This window comes from Oncorhynchus masou, chromosome 32, assembly GCF_036934945.1.
Source record: "Oncorhynchus masou masou isolate Uvic2021 chromosome 32, UVic_Omas_1.1, whole genome shotgun sequence".
In the NCBI taxonomy this organism is placed as follows: Eukaryota; Metazoa; Chordata; class Actinopteri; order Salmoniformes; family Salmonidae; genus Oncorhynchus; species Oncorhynchus masou.
This window is the reverse complement of record NC_088243.1, coordinates 25,692-40,000: the sequence shown is the minus strand read 5'-3', so window position 1 is coordinate 40,000 and position 14,309 is coordinate 25,692. Positions and strand designations below refer to the sequence as shown.

The 14,309-nt window shown below is 44.8% G+C and overlaps 1 protein-coding gene across 1 annotated transcript in view; it reads right to left on the bottom strand.

The window, feature by feature from the left end:
• Positions 1-14,309, bottom strand: part of LOC135526864 (vam6/Vps39-like protein) — a gene marked incomplete at its 5' end in the record, with an annotated part of 40,440 nt that overhangs the window by 537 nt on the left and 25,594 nt on the right. Inside the window, 6 exons of the mRNA XM_064955533.1 lie at positions 1-2,594; positions 3,250-3,341; positions 3,947-4,081; positions 4,737-4,886; positions 7,607-7,652; positions 12,336-12,438. The exon at positions 1-2,594 is cut by the window's left edge and continues 537 nt beyond it. Of these exons, the coding sequence (XP_064811605.1) occupies positions 2,513-2,594; positions 3,250-3,341; positions 3,947-4,081; positions 4,737-4,886; positions 7,607-7,652; positions 12,336-12,438 (608 nt within the window). The remainder of the gene's footprint in view (positions 2,595-3,249; positions 3,342-3,946; positions 4,082-4,736; positions 4,887-7,606; positions 7,653-12,335; positions 12,439-14,309) is intronic.

Here is a 14,309-nt window from a genome sequence, read left to right as displayed (position 1 = left end):
CGGTTGGTTGACTGTAGCTAGCTAACGTAAACTCACCCCATTCCGGTTGGTTGAGTGTAGCTAGCTAACGTAAACTCACCCCATTCCGGTTGGTTGACTGTAGCTAGCTAACGTAAACTCACCCCATTCCAGTTGGTTGAGTGTAGCTAGCTAACGTAAACTCACCCCATTCCGGTTGGTTGACTGTAGCTAGCTAAAGTAAACTCACCCCAATTCCGGTTGGTTGAGTGTAGCTAGCTAACGTAAACTCACCCCAATTCCGGTTGGTTGAGTGTAGCTAGCTAACGTAAACTCACCCCAATTCCGGTTGTTTGCGTGTAACTAGCTAACGTAAACTCACCCCATTCCGTACAAATGTACTCCTCAAAAACAAACAGATGAACGGTTGGTTGAGTGTCGCTAGCTCCATCTCCTTCAATAACCAGATGAAAGGTTGGTTGAGTATAGCTAGCTACATCTCCTTCAATAACCAGATGAACGGTTGGTTGAGTATGGCTAGCTACATCTCCTTCAATAACCAGATGAACGGTTGGTTGAGTATAGCTAGCTACATCTCCTTCAATAACCAGATGAACAGTTGGTTGAGTATAGCTAGCTACATCTCCTTCAATAAACAGATGAACGGTTGGTTGAGTATAGCTAGCTACATCTCCTTCAATAACCAGATGAACGGTTGGTTGATGCTGCACGTATTTATTTACAATGTTGCGAGCATACAACTGCGACATATATAATGCATATGCATCCCAAAAATGGCACCCTATTCCCTATGTAGTACACTACTTTTCATCAGAACCCTGGTTGTATAGTAGTGCACTATAAAATGGAATAGGGTGCCATTTTGGGATTCATCCCCATATCTTAACTTTCCTTCCAATCTGACGTACACTCATGATAAAGACAGAACCATTTCATTTCACCGATCACTTCTGGAATAAGGAAACATGGGCTGAGCTGCTGACATCATTTTTCTTTCAGGTTTTTCCCAAAAATGAATGAATATATTGTATCAATCACTAAAGACACATTTTGAAACTGTGGATCTACATCCAAATACAGGTTGATCTAAAAAAAAAAGAGTTTTCAGAAGAGGTTATCCGCTGCAGCATATCTGAAAAATGTGTTTGTGCAAATGGACCATGCGAGAAATGGAGTCTGAAGTCTGTTTTTTTCACCCATTCCCTCAGAAACACACGCTAACTGACAACCATTCCCTCAGAAACACACGCTAACTGAAAACCATTCCCTCAGAAACACACGCTAACTGACAACCATTCCCTCAGAAACACACGCTAACTGACAACCATTCCCTCAGAAACACACGCTAACTGACAACCATTCCCTCAGAAACACACGCCAACTGAAAACCATTCCCTCAGAAAACACACGCCAACTGAAAACCATTCCCTCAGAAACACACGCTAACTGACAACCATTCCCTCAGAAACACACGCTAACTGACAACCATTCCCTCAGAAACACACGCTAACTGAAAACCATTCTCTCAGAAACACACGCTAACTGAAAACCATTCCCTCAGAAACACACGCTAACTGAAAACCATTCCCTCAGAAACACACGCTAACTGAAAACCATTCCCTCAGAAACACACGCTAACTGACAACCATTCCCTCAGAAACACACGCTAACTGACAACCATTCCCTCAGAAACACACGCTAACTGAAAACCATTCCCTCAGAAACACACGCTAACTGAAAACCATTCCCTCAGAAACACACGCTAACTGAAAACCATTCCCTCAGAAACACACGCTAACTGACAACCATTCCCTTAGAAACACAGGCTAACTGAAAAGAAAATGGCTGCTTTTAAGGACATTCTTAAGAGTCACAAGGCATCAGAGAAGAAGAGTTAGTCTATATAGCGTACTGAGTAGAGTCTGAGGATGAGAGAGGGAGGGGGCAGAGTAGTCACTGTAGCAGAGTAGTTGGTAGAATAGCTACAGGTACTGTAGTTTAGCAGGTAGCTGGGGTTGTGGGGCAGAATGGGTAGCTGGTAGCAGTTCCAGAGAGAAGCAGCCAGAGAGAAGCAGCCAGAGAGAAGCAGCCAGAGAGAAGCAGCCAGAGAGAAGCAGCCAGAGTCCCAGAGAGAAGCAGCCAGAGTCCCAGAGAGAAGCAGCCAGAGTCCCAGAGAGAAGCAGCCAGAGTTCCAGAGAGAAGCAGCCAGAGTTCCAGAGAGAAGCAGCCAGAGTTCCAGAGAGAAGCAGCCAGAGTTCCAGAGAGAAGCAGCCAGAGTTCCAGAGAGAAGCAGCCAGAGTTCCAGAGAGAAGCAGCCAGAGTTCCAGAGAGAAGCAGCCAGAGTTCCAGATATGGAGTCCTCCTCTCCTCCCGAATATCCCAGCTGCTGTGACGGCGTTTCAAACCAGCCTTCCAGGGTGCTGCTACGAACATGTAGTCCACAGGAGGGAACTATTCTGTAATTTCAGTACACGGCGGTCTGGTCTGTTAGTATCCCAGAGTGCTTTGCGTCCAGGTGGGGGGGGTCGCGGTGTCACTGCTCCGTAGGACACACCCCTCGGTCCTTACAGCAGAAGTAATGAACTACAACACCGTTGGGATACCTGGCGAAGGCACTGGACAGGACAGAGTGTTTTAGTACATAGACAGCCTTTAATACAGGTCTACAACAGGTCTTATCACATAATAAAGGATGTATGACGTGTTTATAAAGCATTGATATTAGAATAGCCAGCAGCATAACACCCTGCATATCACCGCTGGCTTGCTTCTGAAGCTAAGCAGGGTTGGTCCTGGTCAGCAAAAACCACCCTGCATACCACTGCTGGCTTGCTTCTGAAGCTAAGCAGGGTTGGTCCAGGTCAGTCCCTGGATGGGAGACCAGATGCTGCTTGGAAGTGGTGTTGGAGGGCCAGTAGGAGGCACTCTTTCCTCTGGTCTAAAATAAATATCCCAATGCCCCAGGGCAGTGATTGGGGACACTGCCCTGTGTAGGGTGCCGTCTTTCGGGTGGGACGTGAAACAGGTGTCCTGACTCTCTGAGGTCACTAAAGATCCCATGGCACTTATCGTAAGAACAGGGGTGTTAACCCTGGTGTCCTGGCTAAATTCCCAATCTGGCCCTCAAACCATCATGGCCACCTAATCATCCCAAGTTTACAATTGACTCATTCATCCCCCCCACCTCTCCCCTGTAACTATTCCCCAGGTCGTTGCTGTAAATGAGAATGTGTTCAGTCAATTTACCAGGGAAAATAAAAAAACGTTTACCTGTTTCCTATCTTCTTCTTACAGACCCTGCAGGTCTTTTCCTCTGTGATGATACACTTCACCTGTTGGTGAAAGATACGTTCCTCCTGGACCTAAACACACACATCAGACCAAAAACAGACTTGTCGCTCGCGTGCTCTTTCCCTTAATCTTCTCCTCAAACATCAGAAGGGAGGAAGCTGATGTCATGGCTTTAGAAGCTTCTGATTGGTTAATTGACATCATTTGAGTCAATTGGAGGTGCACCTGTGGATGTATTTCAAGGCCTACCTTCAAACTCAGAGCTTCCTCCCTTCCTTCTGAAGTTTTGAAAGAGGTTCTGGTAGAGGACAGTTACATAGGACACGACACCAAACACACAGAGCGTCTCTCCGTCTTTCTCACCCGTAGGAACCCGGCCTGCAGCAGACTCTTGAGCACCTGGTCAAAGCGTTTCCTCTGAGCCTCACCCCCCCCCCCCCTCTCTCTCACACACACACCCCCGCCCCCAGCTCACCCGTAGGAACGCAGACTCTTGAGGACCTGGTCAAAGCGTTTCCTCTGAGCCTCACCCCCCCCAGCTCACCCGTAGGAACTCGGCCTGCAGCAGACTCTTGAGCACCTGGTCAAAGCGTTTCCTCTGAGCCTCACCCTCCCCCCAGCTCTCTCTCACACACACACACCCCCCCCAGCTCTCTCACCCCCCCCCCCAGCTCACCCGTAGGAACTCGGCCTGCAGCAGACTCTTGAGGACCTGGTCAAAGCGTTTCCTCTGGGCCTTCTCCTCCAGAACACTCTCCAGGAACACACGGATCTGTCTGATCTGGGTGTTGGCTGGCAGCAGGTCGATGGCCTGGTGGAGAGATAATATATATATATATATAGATACAGTTGGAGTCATTAAAACTCATTTTTTCAACCACTCCACAAATTTCTTGTTAACAAACTAGTTTTGGCAAGTCAGTTAGGACTGACATCTACTTTGTTCATGACACAAGTCATTTTTCCAACAATTGTTTACAGACAGATTATTTCACTTCTAATTCACTGTATCACAATACCAGTGGGTCAGAAGTTTACATACACTAAGTTAACTGTGCCTTTAAACAGCTTGGGAAATTACAGAAACTGATGTCATGGCTTTAGAAGCTTCTGATTGGCTAATTGACATCGTTTGAGTCAACCTACCTTAGTTGTATTCATCTTGCTGTGGTGCAACCTACCTTAGTTGTTTTCAGCTTGCTGTGGTGTGGTGTGGTGTGGTGCAACCTACCTTAGTTGTATTCAGCTTGCTGTGGTGCAACCTACCTTAGTTGTATTCATCTTGCTGTGGTGTTGTGCAACCTACCTTAGTTGTATTCATCTTGCTGTGGTGTGGTGCAACCTACCTTAGTTGTATTCAGCTTGCTGTGGTGTGGTGCAACCTACCTTAGTTGTATTCAGCTTGCTGTGGTGTGGTGCAACCTACCTTAGTTGTATTCAGCTTGCTGTGGTGTGGTGCAACCTACCTTAGTTGTATTCAGCTTGCTGTGGTGCAGCTCCAGGACATGTAGAGCTGCCATTAGATTGGCCTGTGGCTCCAACAGCTCCATTTTGATTGGCCCAAGACAGTGGCCGTCAGGAGGGGACAGATACATGCGCAGTAGAGACAGGTACACCTGTATCATAGTACCACTGGGTTAACAGACAGGTACACCTGTATCATAGTACCACTGGGTTAACAGACAGGTACACCTGTATTATAGTACCACTGGGTTAACAGACAGGTACACCTGTATCATAGTACCACTGGGTTAACAGACAGGTACACCTGTATTATAGTACCACTGGGTTAACAGACAGGTACACCTGTATCATAGTACCACTGGGTTAACAGACAGGTACACCTGGGTTAACAGACAGGTACACCTGTATCATAGTACCACTGGGTTAACAGACAGGTACACCTGTATCACAGTACCACTGGGTTAACAGACAGGTACACCTGTATCATAGTACCACTGGGTTAACAGACAGGTACACCTGGGTTAACAGACAGGTACACCTGTATCATAGTACCACTGGGTTAACAGACAGGTACACCTGTATCATAGTACCACTGGGTTAACAGACAGGTACACCTGTATCATAGTACCACTGGGTTAACAGACAGGTACACCAGTATCATAGTACCACTGGGTTAACAGACAGGTACACCTGTATCATAGTACCACTGGGTTAACAGACAGGTACACCTGTATCACAGTACCACTGGGTTAACAGACAGGTACACCTGTATTATAGTACCACTGGGTTAACAGATAGAGGGTTAACAGACAGGTACACCTGTATCACAGTACCACTGGGTTAACAGACAGGTACACCTGTATCACAGTACCACTGGGTTAACAGACAGGTACACCTGTATCATAGTACCACTGGGTTAACAGACAGGTACACCTGGGTTAACAGACAGGTACACCTGTATCATAGTACCACTGGGTTAACAGACAGGTACACCTGGGTTAACAGACAGGTACACCTGTATCATAGTACCACTGGGTTAACAGACATGTACACCTGAATCATAGTACCACTGGGTTAACAGACAGGTACACCTAGGTTAACAGACAGGTACACCTGTATCATAGTACCACTGGGTTAACAGACAGGTACACCTGTATCACAGTACCACTGGGTTAACAGACAGGTACACCTGTATCATAGTACCACTGGGTTAACAGACAGGTACACCTGTATCATAGTACCACTGGGTTAACAGACAGGTAGGTACACCTGTATCACAGTACCACTGGGTTAACAGACAGGTAGGTACACCTGTATCACAGTACCACTGGGTTAACAGACAGGTACACCTGTATCATAGTACCACTGGGTTAACAGACAGGTACACCTGGGTTAACAGACAGGTACACCTGTATCACAGTACCACTGGGTTAACAGACAGGTACACCTGTATCATAGTACCACTGGGTTAACAGACAGGTACACCTGTATCATAGTACCACTGGGTTAACAGACAGGTACACCTGGGTTAACAGACAGGTACACCTGTATCATAGTACCACTGGGTTAACAGACAGGTACACCTGTATCATAGTACCACTGGGTTAACGGACAGGTACACCTGGGTTAACAGACAGGTACCACTAGGTTAACAGACAGGTACCACTGGGTTAACAGACAGGTACACCTGTATCATAGTACCACTGGGTTAACAGACAGGTACACCTGTATCATAGTACCACTGGGTTAACAGACAGGTACACCTGTATCATAGTACCACTGGGTTAACAGACAGGTACACCTGTATCATAGTACCACTGGGTTAACAGACAGGTACACCTGTATCATAGTACCACTGGGTTAACAGACAGGTACACCTGTATCATAGTACCACTGGGTTAACAGACAGGTACCACTAGGTTAACAGACAGGTACCACTAGGTTAACAGACAGGTACACCTGTATCATAGTACCACTGGGTTAACAGACAGGTACACCTGTATCATAGTACCACTGGGTTAACAGACAGGTACCACTAGGTTAACAGACAGGTACCACTAGGTTAACAGACAGGTACACCTGTATCATAGTACCACTGGGTGAACAGACAGGTATACCTGGGTTAACAGACAGGTACACCTGTATCATAGTACCACTGGGTGAACAGACAGGTACACCTGTATCATAGTACCACTGGGTTAACAGACAGGTACACCTGTATCATAGTACCACTGGGTGAACAGACAGGTACACCTGGGTTAACAGACAGGTACACCTGTATCATAGTACCACTGGGTTAACAGACAGGTACACCTGGGTTAACAGACAGGTACACCTGTATCATAGTACCACTGGGTTAACAGACAGGTACACCTGGGTTAACAGACAGGTACACCTGTATCATAGTACCACTGGGTTAACAGACAGGTACACCTGGGTTAACAGACAGGTACACCTGTATCATAGTACCACTGGGTTAACAGACAGGTACACCTGGGTTAACAGACAGGTACACCTGGGTTAACAGACAGGTACACCTGTATCACAGTACCACTGGGTTAACAGACAGGTACACCTGTATCATAGTACCACTGGGTTAACAGACAGGTACACCTGTATCATAGTACCACTGGGTTAACAGACAGGTACACCTGTATCATAGTACCACTGGGTTAACAGACAGGTACACCTGTATCATAGTACCACTGGGTTAACAGATAGAGGGTTAACAGACAGGTACCACTAGGTTAACAGACAGGTACCACTAGGTTAACAGACAGGTACACCTGTATCATAGTACCACTGGGTTAACAGATATAGAGGGTTAACAGGCAGGTATGTAGGTATGCTTCAGCGATAAGGGGTTACTCACATCTTGGCTTCTGTCCGTCTCTTTGTCATAATGCCTATGACAGTACCTGAGGGGAGAGCAAACACAAAAATCAGCTTGGAGTGAGCTAACAACACGTGACGATTCACAACAAGAGTTTTGAATCAGCATGTTGCTGTTAACGACTGGTTGGATGTTTTAGTGGGAGACTTTCTGCACTCCCTCCTCAGTAAAAAGTTGCAAAAAATGTCCTGTAACTTTCCCAAAATTGACAGGTTTTTCCCAGAAATCCCGATTGGAAGATTCCCAGAATCAGGATGGGAATAAAGCGTTTTTAGGAGGCTCCGAAGAGAGATGACGAAAGACGAACAGAGATGAACGAGTCTCGCGTATTTAGTCTCTGCCGTGGAAGGTGAGGTACGGAAAGGGGTATTGTGCCAAGCAATATTGTCTGAGAAGAAAGAAAAAAAAGGGACTAACCAGATGTTGTTGTTAGCTTGGACAGTCTGCTTTCGAACATTGGAATTACAATCAGCCAATAAAGAGACATAGACCTAAGTCGAACAACGATGACAAAATGATAAACAAGATGCAGGGAGATTACCATTAGCACGCTTGCAGACTATTGAGATTAGAGACTTGAAGTCGTACCCCTCGACCTATTCCACATTTTGTCGTGATAATAAAATAAAAGCTAAATAGATTAAATATATTTTTTTCCTACACGCAATAACCCCATAACGACAAAGTGAAAATCTGCTTTTAGAAATGTTTGCAAAATGTATTTAAAAATTAAATACAGAAATATCTACTTTACGTCACACCCCTGAGTCAATACTTTGTAGAAGCACGTTTGGCAGTGATTACAGCTCTGTTCGTTTCTGTGTTCAGCTGTGTGCAATAACGCTCCCTAAACTCCCGATTGGCATTCTGACCGATGCACCGTGTTGGCAGAAACATTCTTGAAGCGAGCTCACAGTCCGCCGTAGCCAGAGTTCTGTTCAGTTACTGGTTTCACATGTGGGTTACCGTGTAGCTCTGTAGCTCTATTCAAATGTAATGCGGCACAGTGGGGGGGGAACACTCCTTTTGGAGACCATCTTTCTTGTTTACCATGTTTTGTTGTTCATTTCTTTTTAGGTTTTTGATATGTCACTCGGCAGGTGAGGACAGTACAGTACAGTACAGCTAATCAATGGGTTAAAGGTTTAACGTTTAAAAGGCCTTACAACGTAATTAAGAGTTTCAACCTTTACTATAACGAACAAAAAAATATAAACTCGGCATATAAAGTGTTGATCCTATGTTTCATGATCTGAAATAAAGATCCCAAAAGATTTTCCATATGCACAAAAAGCTTCTCTCAATTGAGCACAATTTTGTTTACATCCCTGTCAGTGACCGATCCATCCACCTGAAAGGTGTGGCATTGCAAGAAGCTGATTAAACAGCTCATTACACAGGGGCACCTTGTGCTGGGGACAATAAAAGGCCACTAAAATGTGCAGTTTTGTCACAACACAATACCACAGATGTCCGTGGTTGAGGGAGTGTGTAATTGGCATGCTGACTGCAGGAATGTCCACCAGAGCCGTTGCCAGAAAATGTCATGTTAATTTATCTACCATAAGCAACCTCAAACATAATTTGGCAGTATGTCCAAACGGCATCACGACCTCACACCACGTGTAACCATGGCAGCCCAGGACCTCCACATCCGGCTTCTTCACTTGCTTTCATTATGCGGCCAATAGGACTGGAGATGACCTGTTTCATTATTCACCAATAGGACTGGAGATGACCTGTTTCATTATTCACCAATAGGACTGGAGATGACCTGTTTCTTTCATTATGGGGCCAATAAGACTGGAGATGACCTGTTTCATTATTCACCAATAGGACTGGAGACGACCTGTTTCATTATTCACCAATAGGACTGGAGATGACCTGTTTCATTATTCACCAATAGGACTGGAGACGACCTGTTTCATTATTCACCAATAGGACTGGAGACGACCTGTTTCATTATTCACCAATAGGACTGGAGACGACCTGTTTCATTATTCACCAATAGGACTGGAGACGACCTGTTTCATTATTCACCAATAGGACTGGAGACGACCTGTTTCATTATTCACCAATAAGACTGGAGATGACCCGTTTCATTATTCACCAATAGGACTGGAGACGACCTGTTTCATTATTCACCAATAGGACTGGAGACGACCTGTTTCATTATTCACCAATAAGACTGGAGACGACCGGTTTCTTTCATTATGGGACCAATAGGACTGGAGATGACCTGTTTCATTATTCACCAATAAGACTGGAGACGACCGGTTTCTTTCATTATGGGACCAATAGGACTGGAGATGACCTGTTTCATTATTCACCAATAGGACTGGAGACGACCTGTTTCATTATTCACCAATAAGACTGGAGACGACCGGTTTCTTTCATTATGGGGCCAATAGGACTGGAGACGACCCGTTTCATTATTCACCAATAGGACTGGAGACAACCGGTTTCTTTCATTATGGGACCAATAGGACTGGAGATGACCTGTTTCATTATTCACCAATAGGACTGGAGACGACCTGTTTCATTATTCACCAATAGGACTGGAGATGACCTGTTTCATTATTCACCAATAGGACTGGAGATTACCTGTTTCATTATTCACCAATAGGACTGGAGATGACCTGTTTCATTATTCACCAATAGGACTGGAGATGACCTGTTTCATTATTCACCAATAGGACTGGAGACGACCTGCTTCATTATTCACCAATAGGACTGGAGACGACCTGTTTCATTATTCACCAATAGGACTGGAGACGACCCGTTTCATTATTCACCAATAGGACTGGAGACAACCGGTTTCTTTCATTATGGGACCAATAGGACTGGAGATGACCTGTTTCATTATTCACCAATAGGACTGGAGACGACCCGTTTCATTATTCACCAATAGGACTGGAGACGACCCGTTTCATTATTCACCAATAGGACTGGAGACAACCGGTTTCTTTATTCACCAATAGGACTGGAGACGACCTGTTTCATTATTCACCAATAGGACTGGAGATGACCTGTTTCATTATTCACCAATAGGACTGGAGATGACCTGTTTCATTATTCACCAATAGGACTGGAGACGACCTGTTTCATTATTCACCAATAGGACTGGAGACGACCTGTTTCATTATTCACCAATAGGACTGGAGACGACCTGTTTCATTATTCACCAATAGGACTGGAGATGACCTGTTTCATTATTCACCAATAGGACTGGAGATGACCTGTTTCATTATTCACCAATAGGACTGGAGATGACCTGTTTCTTTCATTATGGGACCAATAGGACTGGAGACAACCTGTTTCATTATTCACCAATAGGACTGGAGACAACCGGTTTCTTTCATTATGGGGCCAATAGGACTGGAGATGACCTGTTTCATTATTCACCAATAGGACTGGAGATGACCTGTTTCATTATTCACCAATAAGACTGGAGATGACCTGTTTATTTCATTATTCACCAATAGGACTGGAGACGACCTGTTTCTTTCATTATGGGGCCAATAGGACTGGAGATGACCGGTTTCATTATTCACCAATAGGACTGGAGATGACCTGTTTCATTATTCACCAATAGGACTGGAGATGACCTGTTTCTTTCATTATGGGGCCAATAGGACTGGAGATGACCTGTTTCATTATTCACCAATAGGACTGGAGATGACCCGTTTCTTTCATTATGGGGCCAATAGGACAGGTATTCTCCAGTCTAAGTTCAAGTTAACCCACTGTTCCTAGGCCATCATTGAAAATAAGAATTTGCTCTTAAATGACTCGCCTAGTTAAATAAAGGTAAAATAAAATAAAACATATGCAGTGGGTTTGGAAAATAACCTCTTAGGTTCAAGGTCAACCCCTACTTAAATCTTTCAGCTGGAATCTGGCTGAATCCTAAGATCAATATAGATAAGAAACCATTTCTATGGAAGGCCTGGGTTGACAGGGGTGTCCTTGTTCGGGTGGGGGTGAATCTCTATGATGGAGAAACTGAAATAATTATCCCTCAATAATAATTATTAAACTGAACTGAAATAATTATACCTATTCCTCAACAGCAATTCTGGAGGTGGCATCTTCAAATCAGACCGAGGAGTTCAGACATTTGGCTCGGAAGGGGAACGAGGCATCAGCTCCAACTCTTTGCTTCTGAAGAACTCAAAAAAGGTATTCTTTTTAACCTGAAAGTTGTGTGTGGGAAATTTTTAAACATGTCTTTGTCAGGCCTCCCGAGTGGCACAGCCGTTTAAGGCACAGCATCACTACAGCCTGGGGTTCGTGACCGGGAGTCCAAAAGGGTTTGGGCGGGGGGCTTTACTTGGCTCATCGCGCTCTAGCGACTCCTTGTGGTGGGCCGGGCGCCTGCAGGCTGACCTCAGTCGTCAGTTTAACAGTGTTTCCTCATTGGTGCAGCTGGCAACCAGGTGTTAAAGAGCGCGGCTTGGCGGTCATGCTCCAAGTCCAGCTGCATAAACTTGCAATAATGTACACTGGTCCAAGGATTATTTCGGGAGGGGGCACATGATACAAGAGCAAGTGTTAAATCTCCTCCCCTTTCCACGGCCCCCACCATGGCGGGGGGGGGGGGTCTCCTTCCCCTGTTGGCACAGGCGTCTCAGTGGACTTCAGAGGGGAAAAAAAGGCTAACCAACCGTGTGCGAGTCAGTGTGTGTGTCTAGGCAGTAGTACTCACTCCTCTGCCATGTTAGTGTCCTTCAGGACGTGTACGTAGATGTAGAGGGCCTGTTCGTGTTTCCCCATCCGACCCAGCAGCACGGCCCTCTCCTCCAGAAGACCTGACGCAGACAAAATGGCACGGTTAGATTGAAGACACCCAGGAAGCATCATGGGACCAGCGTCGTTGCCAATTAGCATAGCTGGTGCCATTGCTTAGAATTCTTCCTCATTTAAGCAAAGGTTTATGGGATATTAGAACTAGAGGTAGACTGATAATGATTTTTCAACGCCGATACCGATTATTGGAGGACCAAAAAGACGCAGACACTGATTAATCAGACGATTTTTATAAATATATATATAATGACAATTACAACAATACTGAAAGAACAATGAACATTTTTATTTGAACTAATACATAAATAAAATCAATTTAGCCTTAAGTAAATAATGAAACACGTTCAATTTGGTTTTAAATAATGCAAAAACAAAGTGTTGGAGAAGTAAAAGTGCAATATGTGCCATGTAAGAAAACTAACCTTTAAGTTCCTCGCTCAGAACATGAGAAAACTGGTGGTTCCTTTTAACATGAGTCTTCAATATTCCCAGGTAAGAAGTGTTAGGTTGTAGTTATTATAGGACTATTTCCCTCTATACCATTTGTATTTCATATACCTTTGACTATTGAATGTTCTTATAGGCACTTCAGTATTGCCAGTGTAACAGTATAGCTTCCATCCCTCTCCTCGCCCCTACCTGGGCTTGAACCAGGAACACATCGACAACAGCCACCCTCGAAGCAGCGTTACCCATTGCGCCACAAAAGCCGCGGCCCTTGCAGAGCAAGGGGAATAAATATTCCAAGTCTCAGAGCGAATGACGTTTGAAACGCTGTTAGCGCGCACCCCGCTAACTAGCTAGCCAGTTCACATCGGTTACACCAGCCTAACCTCAGGAGTTGATAGGCTTGAAGTCATAACCAGCGTTGTGCTTCAAGCATTGCTAAGAGCTGCTGGCAAAACGCTGTAAAGTTTGAATGAATGCTTACGAGCCTGCTGGTGCCTACCACCGCTCAGTCAGACTGCTCTATCAAATCATAGACTTAGTTATAATATAATAGTATGATCTGGGACCAGGCTAGGTAACGACCATAAGACGTGACAGGACAACACAAACTGATCTGGGACCAGCATACACGGCATACATTTTACATTATGAGTTATTTAGCAAACACTCCAGAGCGACTTACAATCATTGCGTCCAAAGGACCGCATGCGATCACAAAGAGCAGTCAGAGAGGACAAGACCCACCGCCTCTACCATGACCACTAGGGCTAGGAATGGATGGCCAGTATCACCATACTTACATGCCGATTCTCTATGTATTGTGATTCTCATGATTCTGTATGTATTGTGATTCTGTATGTATTGTGATTCTGTATGTATTGTGATTCTCATGATTCTGTATGTATTGCGTTTCGATACTGCGATTTTGTGATTTGATGTTTCAAACATATGGTTCACGAAACAGTGTACAAAACATTTTGGAACAGCTGCTCTTTCCATGACAGATTGACCAGGTGAATCCAGGTGAAAGCTATGATCCCTTTAATGATGTCACTTGTTAAATCATCCAATCAGTGTAGATGAAGAGGAGGAGACAGGTTAAAGAAGGATTTGTAAGCCTTGAGACATGGATTGAGTATAAATCAAATACAAAATATCTTACATCAGCTGATATCTCAAAGTGCTGTACAGAAACCCAGCCTAAAACCCCAAACAACAAGCAATGCAGGTGTAGAAGCATGGTGGCTAGGAAAAACTCCCTAGAAAGGCCAAAACCTAGGAAGAAACCTAGAGAGGAACCAGGCTAATAGGGGTGGCCAGTCCTCTTCTGGCTGTGCCGGGTGGAGATTATAACAGAACATGACCAAGATGTTCAAATGTTCATAAATGACCAGCGGGGTCAAATAATAATAATCACAGTGGT